Source organism: Parus major, chromosome 3, assembly GCF_001522545.3.
Source record: "Parus major isolate Abel chromosome 3, Parus_major1.1, whole genome shotgun sequence".
Classification (NCBI taxonomy): domain Eukaryota; kingdom Metazoa; phylum Chordata; class Aves; order Passeriformes; family Paridae; genus Parus; species Parus major.
In genome coordinates this window covers 42,665,256-42,680,271 of record NC_031770.1, presented here as the reverse complement: position 1 = coordinate 42,680,271, position 15,016 = coordinate 42,665,256, and the positions used below count along the sequence as shown (strand labels likewise).

Genomic DNA, 15,016 nt, shown 5'->3' with positions numbered 1-15,016 from the left:
GCACCCACATCTCTTCAGGACAGAGTAAATCGGGAAGTGCAGTAGACAGAGTACCTGGAGCCAGATAGCCTGTGTCCTTGTTGAGTGATCTAACCTCTACTGTTATGGAACACCCACCACAATCTCAAATTATGAGTTGGCATTAGGAGCTCTCACTTCTTGGCTTGGTGAGCAAAAAGAAGAGCAACAGCTCAATTCCCTCCTTGTTCACAAATTTCAGATGAGTCCTAGTGGAGAACCCCAAATACCTTCAGACACCTTCTCATCTGAGATATTTAACACTGTAGAGGCCCCATGCTGAGTATAAAAAACAGGGAGTAGAGAGTAGACCTGAAATGTAACACTATTTTGGAAGGAAAAATGCCACACTGGAAGGCAACCACTCAAACACTGCACAGCCTACTTCAGACAGCTGCTACCTGTTGCATGCTCCTTGCTTCTTTCACATTTCTGCTTGCCCATATCTGAACTTCACTCCAGGAACAGTGCATTTCTGCAGATAAATTCTGCATTTCTGCAGGTCTGGGAGCAGAGACAACCCTTATACTCCTTTCAGTTAAAAACTTAACCCTGTTCTTCACTGCCTCTGTTATCTCCCTCTTCTGTTCTGTTTCCTAAATGGTAACACTGCCATTTTATAACTTGGGGTAGCTCCAGGTAGTGTCCTTAGACAAAGACATTTTGTATGTATTCATAATGAGGCTATACCACCAATTCTATAAATTGCATTATTAAGGAAAAAGGGTAAATATTCTATTCTGATGGATTCTAAGATTTCTAAGGAATTTTCTCAGGCCTTGCAAAATCTATAAACTTGAACTGCCTTCATATTTCTTAAAAAACTCATTTCCACACAGAATTTTCCATAGAAAGAAGCTAATAATTACAAATAAAAAATAATATTCATGTAAAAATACATGACCCCTCACAGTAATATCAGTAAACAAAAAAAATACATAAATATCTGCCAATGTTTTCTGCCAAATGTGTTTTAAAAAATTAAGCTTATCAACTACACTCATTACCCACAATTTTTTCCACTCAATAAAACTACTGCACCCAGGATATTGAAAGATTAACACTGAAATCTGAACAGTCTGCTAAGAATTGACATATTTTTTTAAAAAACTCCACCTTGATACGGCAATTGAAGGACAGAACTACCACCTTGTATTTTATGTCAAATGTACATATTATATGTCTGGTTTTTCTTTCCTGAAAGGCTTGTTAAAAACAATATATCTAGTGCTTAAAACCAACAATAGACATTTGATTAGTGTTATTAAAAAACAAGATACCAGACAATATCAAACAATACTTTTGTCATTTTGTCTTCAATCCTCCAGCCATTTATTTTACCTGGTGCAGAACTTTAATCATGGGCTGTCATCTTTTTACCAATATTCAATGTCACTGCGTTATACTTAAATTATCTCCACTGGAAACACAAAATGATAGGCTGCTGCAGCTGATAGTTTTCACTTTGATTCTTAACACAGGGTGGATGCAGGAATGGGACCCACACACTGAATGCAGGAAATGTAGTAATTTACAAGGGAAGAAGGAAGGCATTTTGTTGAGGGCATTTATAATTCAATTTTGTCCCTATATTTACTTTGCAGTTTATTCTTACTATATTACCCAATCTATAATGTAAAAATTTGCTACCTGCTTTCAGGCCTATTTATTTCTCTTTAAAAAAAAAATTATCCTCTGCCCTTACCTCCACTAAAACATCTATTACAAATAATCTATTCTAAGACTAAAAAACTTAACTTTGATAGATGAGGAGAAAGCTACCAGGAAATTCTTCTTATTCAGCAGTTCACATAAGCCAGCTTCTCAACCCTAGTTTATCATTCACCTTGTTCATAATCTGATAAAACACCTTTGAATTTGGCACTAACTCTGATAATTCAGTCTGTATCCTGCTTGCCTTTGGCTCGTGCAATAACAGCAAAGCCCCACAATGTCATTAATTTTGGCTGGATAGGAATTGCTGGAATGAGATCTTTCTTCTGCACTATTTAATATTTGATCCCAAATTGGATTTAAAGGAGAGGCAAGAATTAGGCCCCAATTTTGAAAAAAACAACATGCATCTCAGTATCTATGTATCCATCTAAACTTTGTTCAGCTCAGCTACTACACAGGCCTCAGTACTTTCTTGAGCTTGAACCCCACAAAGCATCCAACTTCTAGTGACCTCCTCTAAAACAGAAATCATTCAGTGTCTTTCAAAGTCACAACCAGTTCTAATCCAAGAGAATACATTTGTTGCTATAAGTATGCCACAGGAAGAAAGCACAGCATTTGCATTAAGGCCACATTCTCAGCTGCCACAAACCCACACTGCTGCAATAGCAGCAGTGGGTATTTATACCAAGAGAACGTGTTCTTATTTCAAAGCAATTAGAATAATGACCCTGGTCTTTTATTGCTTATTACATTCTCTGACCACAGTGCAAAGAAAAGCACATAGAAGGAATTCACAATTCTATCATTTTCATTCACCTCTGTTCTCTGATATATAACAGTTTAAAATGTACTTCTCTCTCTGAAAGCATGAGAGATTTAGACTTTCAGTGTCAAGAGAATTCGAGGATGTGAATCACCCTGTGTACCACCGACCAAACAGGAATTAGGCATACATAAAAAACAGGGCAAAGAAATAACCTTTTAGAAGAGGAAGAATTGGGAGATATGATATATTGTCATCATGCAGGAATGTACCTTGAAATTCAGCTTTTGTAACTAGGAAGACACACCTGGAAAAACAAGAGTGTTGGCCAAATACCGATGTCAAGAGCCACGTGCTTATGGAGTTCCTCTGAAACATCCAAGGGCTCCATATGACCTGCTGTAGTTGCAGAGTCATATAGGTTCAGGAGCCAAATCCTCTTCTGGATCAAAAACACCAAGAGAGAAAGGGCAAGGTCTACAGATTCTTCCTGCTGGACCCCACTAGCTACAAAAACCCTGCACTACTGCTGACAGAACACTTAAAATTGCTGGGCTATGCGTTGTCTCCCCCAGACTAGCAGAATACACTCCCAGTAGCAAGTACATTAATCAATGAAAATGCCAATTCCAAATGCTAGTAGGAAAGACTGTCCCAGTTGGATGTAAAATAAAGTTATCCCTTATCTTCATACTTGTGCTTTGCAGATGGCAATACCTTATTTTCTGCTTGTTTAATTATCATGGTTTCTATCTAACTGGTCAGTGAGAGCTTTGTGCAAAGTATCACCCAAAGACAGAACAGGAGGATTTAGCAGCACTGCTGGACAGCAGGCAGATGATGTCAGCCATCCATCCTCATCCTCCTTGACTGCTCTATACCCAGTACTACTGATGATGACAATCCCACTCAAGACAGACGACAGAGCCTTTGTAATTGCACAAACTGGTTTCAAATCTTGTCTTCAGGGATGCATTGGAAAACAGTAGCAGTAGGAAAATACACATCCACATCCCAACACTTTTCTTGTCAAGTTCAGAAGGGAGCACAGCACCTGTTTTTCACTACTCATATTCACTTACATGCAGCCACCAAGAGCATCACCTGGTAAGAAAGCAAAAGCTTAATGCCATGGACCCAGAGGTGACAAACAGCTTTGCTATCCCTCCCTCCCCTCACAGTCATATCTTCACAGCTAAGATGGGTTGAGCTTTGCATGAAATCAGCTCACAGAGAAGTTGACAGCAGGGCAGAGCTGGGCAAGGCACAGGTGATGCTGAAGGGCAAAGAGAAGCACTTTGAAGAGTTTACAGTTATTTTTCTCAGCAAGACTGAGGAAAGTCCCATAAAATTACTGGAAACAGTCCTCTGTGTAAAGGGATATTTTTTATCAATTTCTCAAACTCAGTCCCTAGTTTTCAGACTGCCTCTCACCTAACACTACTGCAAAACATTCTGCTGCATATTTTCCTTGTTATTTGAAGGGAATGATGAAACCACTGTCCTTTACGTTGACAGTGTCCAAATTTAACTCCTCAGCAGCCATAGCACACAGCAAATACTTCCTCATATTGTTGATCTTGGATCTTATTTTCAAACTCCCTCTAAAAATTCTAGGATGAGGTCAGTTGCTGAACAGTCTTTATGAAGCACAGTGGAGCTGTTATAAAAAATATTATGTCATAGGCAGAGCATTTTTGCATAGGAAATAGAAAACTACTAAAAACAAAACACCAAAGCTCATTGTATCAATCTTCCCTTCATTAATGCAAACATACATTAGATCCAATATCTTCAAGAGAAATTGTATAGGATTCCAGATCAAAAAACCTAGAACCTACTCTTGGGGAAGAGGAAGGATGTATGACTGCTGTCAGTCATGCTTGACATTCACCACTTGTAAAATGGAATCCCCTCCACACTGACAAGTATCACTAATTAACAAACAAAAAAATTATTAATATGAATTTTAAGCTCTTAATAAGATTCATACAATTCATGCAAGAAAAGCACAAGAGATTGTGAAAAAAGATAAGAAAATATTTACTTTTGCTCCAAAACAGTGAAATCTCAGCACACCAAAGCAGCAAAGTGATATAGAATTACTTACTGTGAACGAGGCAAGAGTTTGCAGCAGAGAGGACTACTGTGTGTACTGATTTTAGCTGAGGTAATTTTCCTCACAGTGGCTGCTATGGGGCTGTGTTTTGGATTTGTGCTGAGCACAGGGTTGATAATATCGAGATGTTTTTGTTATTGCTGAGCAGGGCTTGCACAGAGCCAAGGCCTTTTTTGCTTTTGGTACTGCCACACTGGTGAGGAAGTTAGGGGTGCAAGGAAGGTGGGAGAAGACACAGCTGGGACAAGTGAGCCAGGCTGACAAAAGGGATATTCCTGACCGTATAACATCATGCTGCATATAAATGGGGGAAGAAGGAAGAAGTGGGGCATGTTTGGATTGATGGCATTTCTCTTCCCAAGTAGCTGCTCTGTGTGAGGGACCCAGCTCTTTTGGGAATGGCTGAACACCTGCCTGCCCATGGGAAGTGGTGAATTAATTCCCTGTTTTGCTTTGCTTGTGGGTGTGGTTTTTACTTTCCTCATCAAACTGTTTTTATCTCAACCCATGAGTTTTCTCACTTTTACGTTTCCCGTTCTCTCCCTGACCCCGCTGCGGGGGCAGCGAGCGAGGGGCCGTGGGGCTGCTGGCTGGGGTTGTACTACGAGAATGTGACACTAATGAATTTCAGCAAAGTGTTGAACTACAGCTCTGCAGGCATCACTGACCAGCACCAGAACAATGCAGCATAAGAAAAGGGCATACAGAATAAAACAAAATCCTAACAAAATACACAATTAGTAACCAGCTAGAGAGGCTGTGAACTCTCATCGCATTTCCTTTTCAAGCAAGGGCAATACTTTCTGTTTTTAGGAGGGGAGAGGCCTTGCCCTCTGACAATTTTTGCTATGCTAAGAATAAAATGAATGGAAGACAAAGAGCCTAGAGGAAAGAAGGGCAAGATTTTCCATGAATAAGCAGCAAAATCCCCTGTCACCTTGTCTTTGACAATGCTACATACTAACTACTGATGTTAATTCAGTAACTTGGAAAAAGCCCTGGATGAAACCTGAATTAATATGGACAGGGAGTTAGTTCTAGTTAGAACATCAAGGCTGTTCAACCATGTGCTTTGCTTTTTCTAAAGATCTGAGGCACTGGAAACTGGCCTCAAATCTGACCTTTTCTCTTTTTTTATATTTTTTTTCCCCTAAAACAAATCTAGTTTCAATGCTGAGAATAGCTAAAAAGAACAGAGCTTTCTGCTACTTCTTATCAAACAGTATGGGCATGTGCCACAGTTCCCTCACCTCCCAATTAAAAATCTGTATTTGTGACCCAGCATCCCTGAACAGGCAAAATACAAAAGAAAAAAAAAAAAAAAAAGGAAAAAAAAGAAAAAAAAGACAATAACAATTTCTGAGTTCTTAATTCTTGTGCCCTTCTGTACTTCTTATCATCGAGTCATTAAAAATTGTTTTATGTAACACATATACATCAGTGCAATACTAATTGTCTACTGGGCCTTAATGTGAAAAAATAAATTTTGTGTTATGTCCCCTTCCCCAGAGCACTGTGTGCCCAAAAGCCTACCTATCTCATCCCTCCTTTTCTGCAAAAATCTCCCTCCACACCTTTAGCCAGCAGATGGTTCCTTAGGATATAAAACAACATTCTCCTCCCCTTGTAGCAAAAAATTATTTTATCACTGCAAAATCAAAAAATTCCTGCTACTGCCACAAAAGGCATGGCGGGTTCCATCAATGAGATTATCTCTTATCTTGTGGATGCCACAGACACAAGTGGTGCTGGGGATGTTTTTTGGTTTGTTTTTTTTTTTGTTGTTATTGTTGTTTGGGTTTTTTTTAAATGTCTTTTCTCCCTTGGTGCAGGAAGCAGATTGCATTCTTTGCCCTCCATTTTTACTGCTTCTGCAACGTGCATTTTCATCTGTAGATAGATCTTAGTTCTACCAAGGCTGAAAGTCAGGTTCAAGGCTGGGAACTGAGAGTTCCATTCCTGGCACAGACAAGTTTATCAAAGGATCTCCACTAGCACATGGCACCAGATAACACTTGACGATAAAACGCACATTATGCTGCAGAAACATGATTAGAAACTCTAATCTGCTGCACTTCTATAGCAACAATTTCCTTTTCCACACCCTGTGGGCATCAGCTACACTTTCCACAACCAGAAATTAAAGGCATAGTGAAGATTCTCCCCTTTCCTCCAGACACAGTTAATCTAGGCTAATCCACTTCTGTGAAGCAATAGCATCAAATTTCTTCTGACATTATTTAAATTTACTAAGAGCTTCCAAGATACTATACTTTGTCAGGAAACTGCAAACATTTTCAATTTCATATTGCAAGTGATTGTGAAGACGATAAGGATGTTTGGTGAGAATCTGCACTGTGGTCATACAGAATAAAACAGCTTGAAAAGTAATCTAGTGTGTTTTAAAGGTGAGAACAGGGCTTCTGTGAAGAAAGTGCCTTATTATATTCCTACTCTCCAACTTCCCCCTGCTCCATGTCACACAAAAGAGATGGGCAAAAATAGGTGTCCTAAGGGACAAAGTTAGAAATAAAACAAAGGTAAGAATAACACACACAAAGTGGAAATGAGACAAGTCCAAGGAAGGAAGACAGAGGACACACAATAATGGAAAGAGCAGGAGAAGAATCAGAAAAGTCCCTTTCTAAGATTGCTAACATCAAGACAAAGCAATTAAACAACAGCAAAAAAGAAAGCACACAACATTTAAAGCAGAGGGTAAAACAGAACAAGAAAGAATACTTACATTTTTCTTCTTTGTTAATTGGATTCACCACTGTGAATTCTTCCTGAACTATTACAAAAAGGACATATCTCCCAAATAAGACTGGGCCAATATAGCAACAAAAAAAATCACCTGTAAACTATTAACTAACACACTTAGCAATTTGCTTTTCATCATTCACAGCTCCTTTTATTCGTGAATATTTTGGGCAAATAAACTTCCCTCACTACAATAGTACCAAGAAACCAGTGGGATCTTGCCAAATCCTCCCCTACAGAAACACCTTTAAAATGCTGCTTTTATTCACAAGTTCCTATGTTCTTGTTACCAGTTTAATGGCTGAAAGTAATAATCCTTCAATTTGTGGTATCATAACATTCCACAGCAAAGTAAGTAGTATGACAAGAGCTGCCATTTTCAGGCTGGAAAAGAATATCAGGAAAACATGAGCCTTTAAGAAACAATAGACCTGGTTTTGTGACAGCCTCTCTCATGTAGACAGAGAAATAAGGTAACTGAAACAAAGCAGCTGTATTGTTCAGAACAAGAAGGGATTGTCCAAAGGAAAGTGTTTAATTGTTCCCATGAGGTTTAGGTGACAATGCAATGTGTTCTTCACATTACTGAAACGTGAGAATTTATTTGGTGGTGTATGAAAGCTTTTGGGTATCCACCACCATGATAAAACTACACAGTATGGTCGAGAGAGACTATTTTATTCTAAAGAACAGAAAACCATGATTAGGCAGAATGCCTTCAAATGTCGCTGGAGAGTGCAAAGATTTCTTCCAAATTTATGAAACCGGCAAGTTATGTTCCATATTCACTTCATGCAGAATCAATTTCTAAACATGTTCCAAATTTTCAGTACTTAAGTTAATCACACCAAGCCTAGTCCTGCAGTCCTTTGGTGCAACAGAAGGCATCACAAGTGATTCCACTGCCATCCAAGGGCATTTTTTCAGGAAGAAAAGGACCTCTTATAAACAACATGCTGAAGTCATAAGCAAACAACAGAGTTGGGAAAACTACCGCTATATAATCAAGGTTAAATTAAAATATTCCATCCAGACATGAACAACAAAGAAAAAGAGCTACAAATCTGTAAGGATGTACAGTCCTTTTGATGTGCTCTGAGACCACCTTTAAGACCACCAGCAGTATGAAACTCTGCCCTGTATGTGTGCTGTGCTATTCAGAGCATTCATACCCAGCTCTGCTCCCAAAACAATTTCCAAAACATAGTATTTTATAAAGGAGACTTAAGGTATGTGGTATGTAAACTAACAGTGAATATTAAGGAAAGACTGTAACTTCTAAGACTGTTCATTTTCATGTAAACTGGAATATGATGTGGTGGCATTTAATCCTGACCTGTCATCTTATGGTATGGGCCCCTGAGAACATCGTATGTCTGCCTGAAGGGACAGGATCTCACTGAAGATGACATACTGAAATGCATTAAAAACACTGCCTGCATGAGAAACCCTTATTTCTGACACAGAATACTTGCATGCCCTAGCAGTCTGAGCAATCAGGCTGCAGCCACATTGGTTCTGAACTAGGCCAGTGATATTTGATTGAAACTCTTAAAAAAAAAAATCAAAAAAGCCCCACACATGAGATCAGGTAAAACAGACCTTAGGCTCGATTTTTGCTGCTTCAATAAATGCAAGTTGCCTTTATCACACCAAGCATCTTAACACCTCAGTGAACGAGGAGCCATGCAGATGAGCACAACTCACATCAGAGTAAGATTCCAGGACATCTTCTGTACCATGTATCCATGAGTAAAAATAAAGGCACCATTAATATGAAAACAAACATTGCTGAACATAAAATGAACCCAAGACAAACAGCAAAAGAGAGTCAATTAAAGAAGAAAGGTTTTGTACACATTTGCAAAGTTTCCTGGTGCTATATCATTCAACAGCGGCAAAGTACAGTCACTGCAGTATTGCATCTTGTTCTAGTTGTGCATTTCACCTTTCTTGCAGGATAGCACAGAAAATAGCTCACTAAAATCACCTTTGAGTAATTGTCACTGGTTATTCTTGAACAACATTATTCCCCCAAAATAATTTCACGATTCCTATCTGGGAATTAGGAAAAGCTATTTAAAAGCCCTGTTTTTGTGATGAATGGAAGTCACAGCATAATCTTCTGAGGTCTGGAGAACAGTACAATCACATTAAATTCCCTCAGCTCAAGAAATGTCATCTTTACATCAGCTGCTACAAAAAAATTGTTTCCAGCCTGAGGCAGCTATGATAAGGGATTTAGAAGTCATCACCATGTGGGCCAAGAGATATAAAGGAATGCATCACCACATACAAAGTGTCTGCTTCTCAGAATTTTGGAGCTCATGGTCTCACAGCTGTGTATGACTTAGACCAGCTGGGAAGAAGAAAGGGACTAAATGAGTCACTAGAAGGATCTAGTATTTTGTCTAACCTGCATTTTAACACTCCAGCAGCACAACTGTTGGTAAGCAAAATAAGATCAGATCATTATCCAGCAAGGGGTGGAGCTGTAAAGTCTCTTGGAAGCACAGTAGAAAACACAGTCCTGGGGGCAGGCAGGCAAAGATGACATTTCAGCCCTATCTGTGCACTGCTGAGATACTACCAGCAGCTGGAAAAGCCCTCAGCACAACTGAGGAGGGTCATGGGTTACACAAAATTACCACAGACCATCTGGCACTCACAAGCATGCCTGTGCTGCTCCGTAGACAAGAGGGAGGGAAAACCTTTTGGAAAGCCTTACTCAGCAGCCTTAGCACAGCAGTTTCCATGCAGCAGAGAGACAACAGTTTCTATAACATGACACACAGGCACTAACAGCTCGATATGAAATCTTTTATGGCTTTACAGCACTCTCTCCTAGGATCAGTTTGTGACCCTCACCCATTTACATGACTAAAGCTCACTTATGGCAGAACTCGGTGGTTTTTGAAAGAGTTGGATGGTTGAAGTCTACTTTATTCATGGTAATGATATAAAGTGCAAGCAGAGCCTTCACTTGTAGAAACAAGTGAAATGAAAAAAAGGAAACCACTTTCTGTGGAAGAACAAGTCTCCCTTGAGAAGATGCTCACCTGAATTTCAATGAGCTAGAGAAATTACTGTAAACTTCTCCTATACAATCCCTCCTAATTGGTTCAAGGGATGAGCTGGAGTAACCCACACAAAACTTCTTGTACTTCACATATTCACACAGACAGAGGTCTCTGCTGAACTCACTTTTATTATCCTAACTCTGACCACTTTTGCACATCTCCTGTTTACTAAGATAAGGCAAGCAATGGTATTTACACTCTCAAGAGAGCAGACAATGATTTGATGTATAAACTTGAAGAATGGCTTGATGTATGCTGGTGACTAGGAGAGAGCCAGCCAGCAGCATTATTAAACATGCTATTGGTTCATTCTTTTATTGGAGAATACTGTCCTCAACAACTGCCAGTCCACTGCCAGAATATAACCTATATTTTAAATCAGGAAAAAACAATGTCAAGTAATCTGTATACTTAGAGGGTTCTTCTCCTTCCTTGGGGTGAAACTATCAGACATTGAACACATTCCCATTTTTTTAAATGCATATTTTCCCATTTTTTCTTTAGGTACAAGGCTATCAAAAGAGTAGCATTCCTAATGAAATGTATTCTGTTAAGCTACCTGACAATGGATACATTTTTTAGGCCCCAGTGAAAAGTATTGCATTTGTTTTTAAAACCAACCAACCAACAAACAAAAAAAACCCCATGTCTCCAAAAGGTATTCCAGCAAATAAGCTAGATTCCCCTTCCCTCTCTCCAACCATTAAAAAAAAAAAAAAGTACAATAGGAATAAGAGGAATATATTCCAAACTTTTCTTATGAAAACAAAAAAGAAAAGGAAAGGGGAGGAGGGAAATTAACTGTCAAAATTGATTTTTTGAAACTTGAATCTTCATTAAAGCTGTTTTGTTATGAGATTTCTTCATTAACTTCCTTTTCCTTCTGTTACAAAGTGGTCAAAAATGACATTTCTAAGAGTTCTGCTTTACTTTGAAGCTGTATCTTAAATTGAAAGGTTCTGAATCTAGGCTGTTTTTATTTGAAAAATTACCTGGCAAAGTTATACGTTTCATCTGGAGAAAAGCTTTAGAGGCTTATTTGAATTCATGCTACCCAGATTTGATCCTCTTTTGGTTTCAAGAGCATCCCCAAATGCATCCATGAGCCAGATGCAAATTCCATCCCTGTCTAAAATGTAATCTTAAAACTTACTCTTTAAACTTTCCTTAGAGACTCTTTCTTTAGCTTATGATATATATATAAATGAGTAATATGAGCATCTATATGAAGACCAAAAAAGAGAAACTCTCTCAAGTTACTGCTCTAAGCAGGGGCAGGGTTCGAGGAAGCCTCTTGGGCTCTTGCTTGCTTTTTTTTTTTTGATTGCTCAAGCTGTAGAGCAGGTGTAGCTAACTACTTAAAGACCTAAGAACCTATAATAAACAAAAAATATCTATAACCACCTTATTTGCATGAAAATAAAATATTTTTCAGGACATACTATCTTGGAAATGTCTCTCTAATAAAAACAGTAAAGATTTTATCTTTCCACAAAAATTCAAGCAAATTTTTAGCTCTTAATTACTTGAACTATTTTTAGACTAATACCATTTGCACATCTTGGAAAACAAGTTTAGGACTGCATCTTCACCATCTGGGACCTGCAAATTCTATCTGATAAACCCCTGGAAGGAGAAACAAACATACAGCTTCTCCAAGTATTTAACACTTAAAGAGAAATTTACATCCGTCTGAGAACCTGGCGTGTCAATTAAATCCATACACTCTAGAAGCATCAAAAGATGCAGCTATACTTTGTTTTATAACAAAGAGTATCTTTTTGTCTTTCAAAAAGACAGCACACAAAGGCCTTAAGACTTGTCTTAAACTTATGGACTGAAGTATATGGAGTAAAAATATTATTAAGAGAGTGTTAAGTAGCACACAGAAACAAAGCTTGATCTTCACGTCTGTTTCCATCATTTTTCATTCAGATCTGAATATCTTTTAAATTTAAGAGTTGAGTAAAATAAATATTTCTATATTCAAAAGTATGAGTGAGCAAAACTAAATATATAGAACCCTCTCGTTATCAATACAACAAAAAAATTAAGAAGGGCAACAATTTATTAATTATACCTGTTCAGTAATGGAAATGGTGCTTATTTGGTGGACTACATTTTATTAATACAAAAACTCCAATTACAACCCATGAAAGCCTTTTTCAATACAAATATACTCATTCAGGGCAAAGATCACTCAGTAGAAGATTCCATTACAACAGCACTGTAATATGTGCTAACAATATTTCAAGGAGAAGCCTAAAGTCAGAGAGGTCGCCTAGAATCCTCTTCACACACCAAGATAAGGAAATAGAAATGTTAGCATTTGTCTCAAAAAGCAAAGGCATAAAAATCTGTAAATTCTGCATTAGGATTTAATTCTTTAAATATCTTTTGTCTCGGTTTGTACTTGCACTCTGCCATGCCCCAAATTGGCATTTTTTCAAAACTGTTATATAGACTATCATTACTTGCTAAAGATGTCCAGCATTCTGGTAAGGGATTCTTTGGCCCTGCTCAGTGCTGTGTTTTGCATGGGAGCAGAAGGGTGATTTTTCACCCAGCTGTCATATCCCCAATATTTCAGGGTTTCTGGCTGGACCACTGCTCCAGAGCAGCCCTGCGCACTGAAGAACACAGTGATTCTTTTACCTGTACCCATTGCCAGGCTGCTGAATGCAGCCATGAAAAAAGGGTATTTCCTACTTTGAACTATTTTTGATATTATTCTAATGCAAGTTCCTTAACACTTTTATGCATATCAATGCTGCATATACAAGGGTTTTTAAGATTTCAAAGGTTTTCAGGATACCATTTCTTACCTATGTAGTTTATCCTCCAGAACCTCCATGTACTTCTCAGCATTTTCTTTTACACTGGTCACTGCAAAATAAAGGCCAAATTTAGGTAATGATATAACTGTACAGTTCAATGGGGGTTTTCCTTTTTTAAACCAATTCATCTCTTACCCACATATTTTACACATATCAGTTAGGAATAAGAATTTCATTAATCTTTTTCACTTTCAAATTACAGTGTGGGTGTCTTCTCCCTTTTTTCTTGAAAGTCTATTGTATCTATATTATAATAATAGATCACTAAAGAATGCATTAATCTCTTGGTTGGGCCAGAAAAATGGTGAGACTAACAAAGGCACAGTTTGTAGAAGTTTCCTCTTGACAAAATAAAAAACAAAGACAACAATGACAGCCAAAAAAAAAAATCACCTCCCCAAAAAAAGAAGTATTACCCACGCAGCTAGGTCCTCCTCTTTACCTTTAGGAGAAGCAAGCCAGACTAACAAATGTATCAGTCTATGCACAACAGTCCTTTAAATTGTTATTAATCTTGTATCAAACTTCTTCTGATAAAACCAAAACACTATAGAATTAAAAGAAATACCGCTCAAGATTGTTATGAAATTTGGGTTGTGGTTTTTTTGTGGTTTAGTGTCTGGGAGGACGGTTGTGTGTGTGTGTGTTTGGTTGTTTTTAAAATTCAGACCTAGACATTCTCTGTCCCTACAACTTCTTCACCCAGAAGACACCTCCAAAAGATTACTTACCATAACACACAAAAGAACAAAGCTGTTCTTTTGAATCACCATTGGCACTGCATCAATGGTAGAAAGTAAACTTCTTTCAGGAAAATGAAGGTTTTTAGGTAATAACCATTTTAATAATTAATAACCATTTTCTTCCCTCCTGCCTAACAGCTGCTTGTGAAATCCAAGTCTAAGTGGGACTGTGAATCATTTGGTCTCTTTTAAATTCTTAATTCATTGTACATCAAATATTTCTTTTATATGAAGAGGCATCCTACAGAGCATCACTGTTTTTACAGGCAAAACATACTACACAGATGAGGTACCCTGTGAATTTATCCACCCATCTCCCCCACTTTCCGTACAATATGACAGCTCCAAGCACAGCTTACACACATCAAGTGCTTTCCCCTTCTGTGTTTGCTGGGCTTTTTTTCCTTCACAACGTAGACGGTTCACCCACTAAAGCCTAACCTGAAAACTTGGTATTAGCCAAATTAAAGTTTAGACACAGAGGAGTTGACTGAGGTAGCACCATTAGCAGCAAGCATCAGGGTCAGTGTAACACTGACTGTCTGCAGAAGGTGCTGGTCACCAGGTCACGCAGCAGTCACACATCACTGAAGCTGTCTGCAATACAATGGCAAGCACAGAACACATTTTGCAAGGTTGATTTACTTTTTGGTTGCTTGTTTTGTTTCGTTTTGCTTGTTATATGGGTTTATTAGGTTAGCAAACAAACAAACAAACCAAACAACAAAAAAGCCTGAAACAAACAAAGAACCCAAACCCACCACACCCCCAGTATCTGGAAGCAGGATTCTGCAGTATTATATTGTACACAGACAACTGCATTAGTTTATACATTCACAGGCTCAATTACTCATTAGAAGAGTGCTGATGGATGTTATGCAAAAGGGTTTATAAAGGTAATGGCACTGGAGACTAAATAACTTTTCCTAGCTTGTAGCAGTTCTGTAACAACTACAGGGCTCAGTAGAAGCTCACAGTTTCCTTACTGTGCTTTTATTCCTACACTTCCTGTG

General features: G+C 38.2%; 1 protein-coding gene across 6 annotated transcripts in view; it reads right to left on the bottom strand.

Annotated features, from left to right (window-relative positions):
* DISC1 (DISC1 scaffold protein) overlaps positions 1-15,016 on the bottom strand; it is a 190,910-nt gene that overhangs the window by 30,446 nt on the left and 145,448 nt on the right. For all 6 annotated transcript variants that reach the window (XR_001520585.3, XM_015622559.1, XM_015622557.2 and 3 more), the window contains one exon: positions 13,249-13,309. Coding sequence is in view for 5 of the 6 variants with exons in the window: in XM_015622559.1 (XP_015478045.1) it covers positions 13,249-13,309 (61 nt within the window). In the remaining variant the exon portion in view is untranslated. The remainder of the gene's footprint in view (positions 1-13,248; positions 13,310-15,016) is intronic.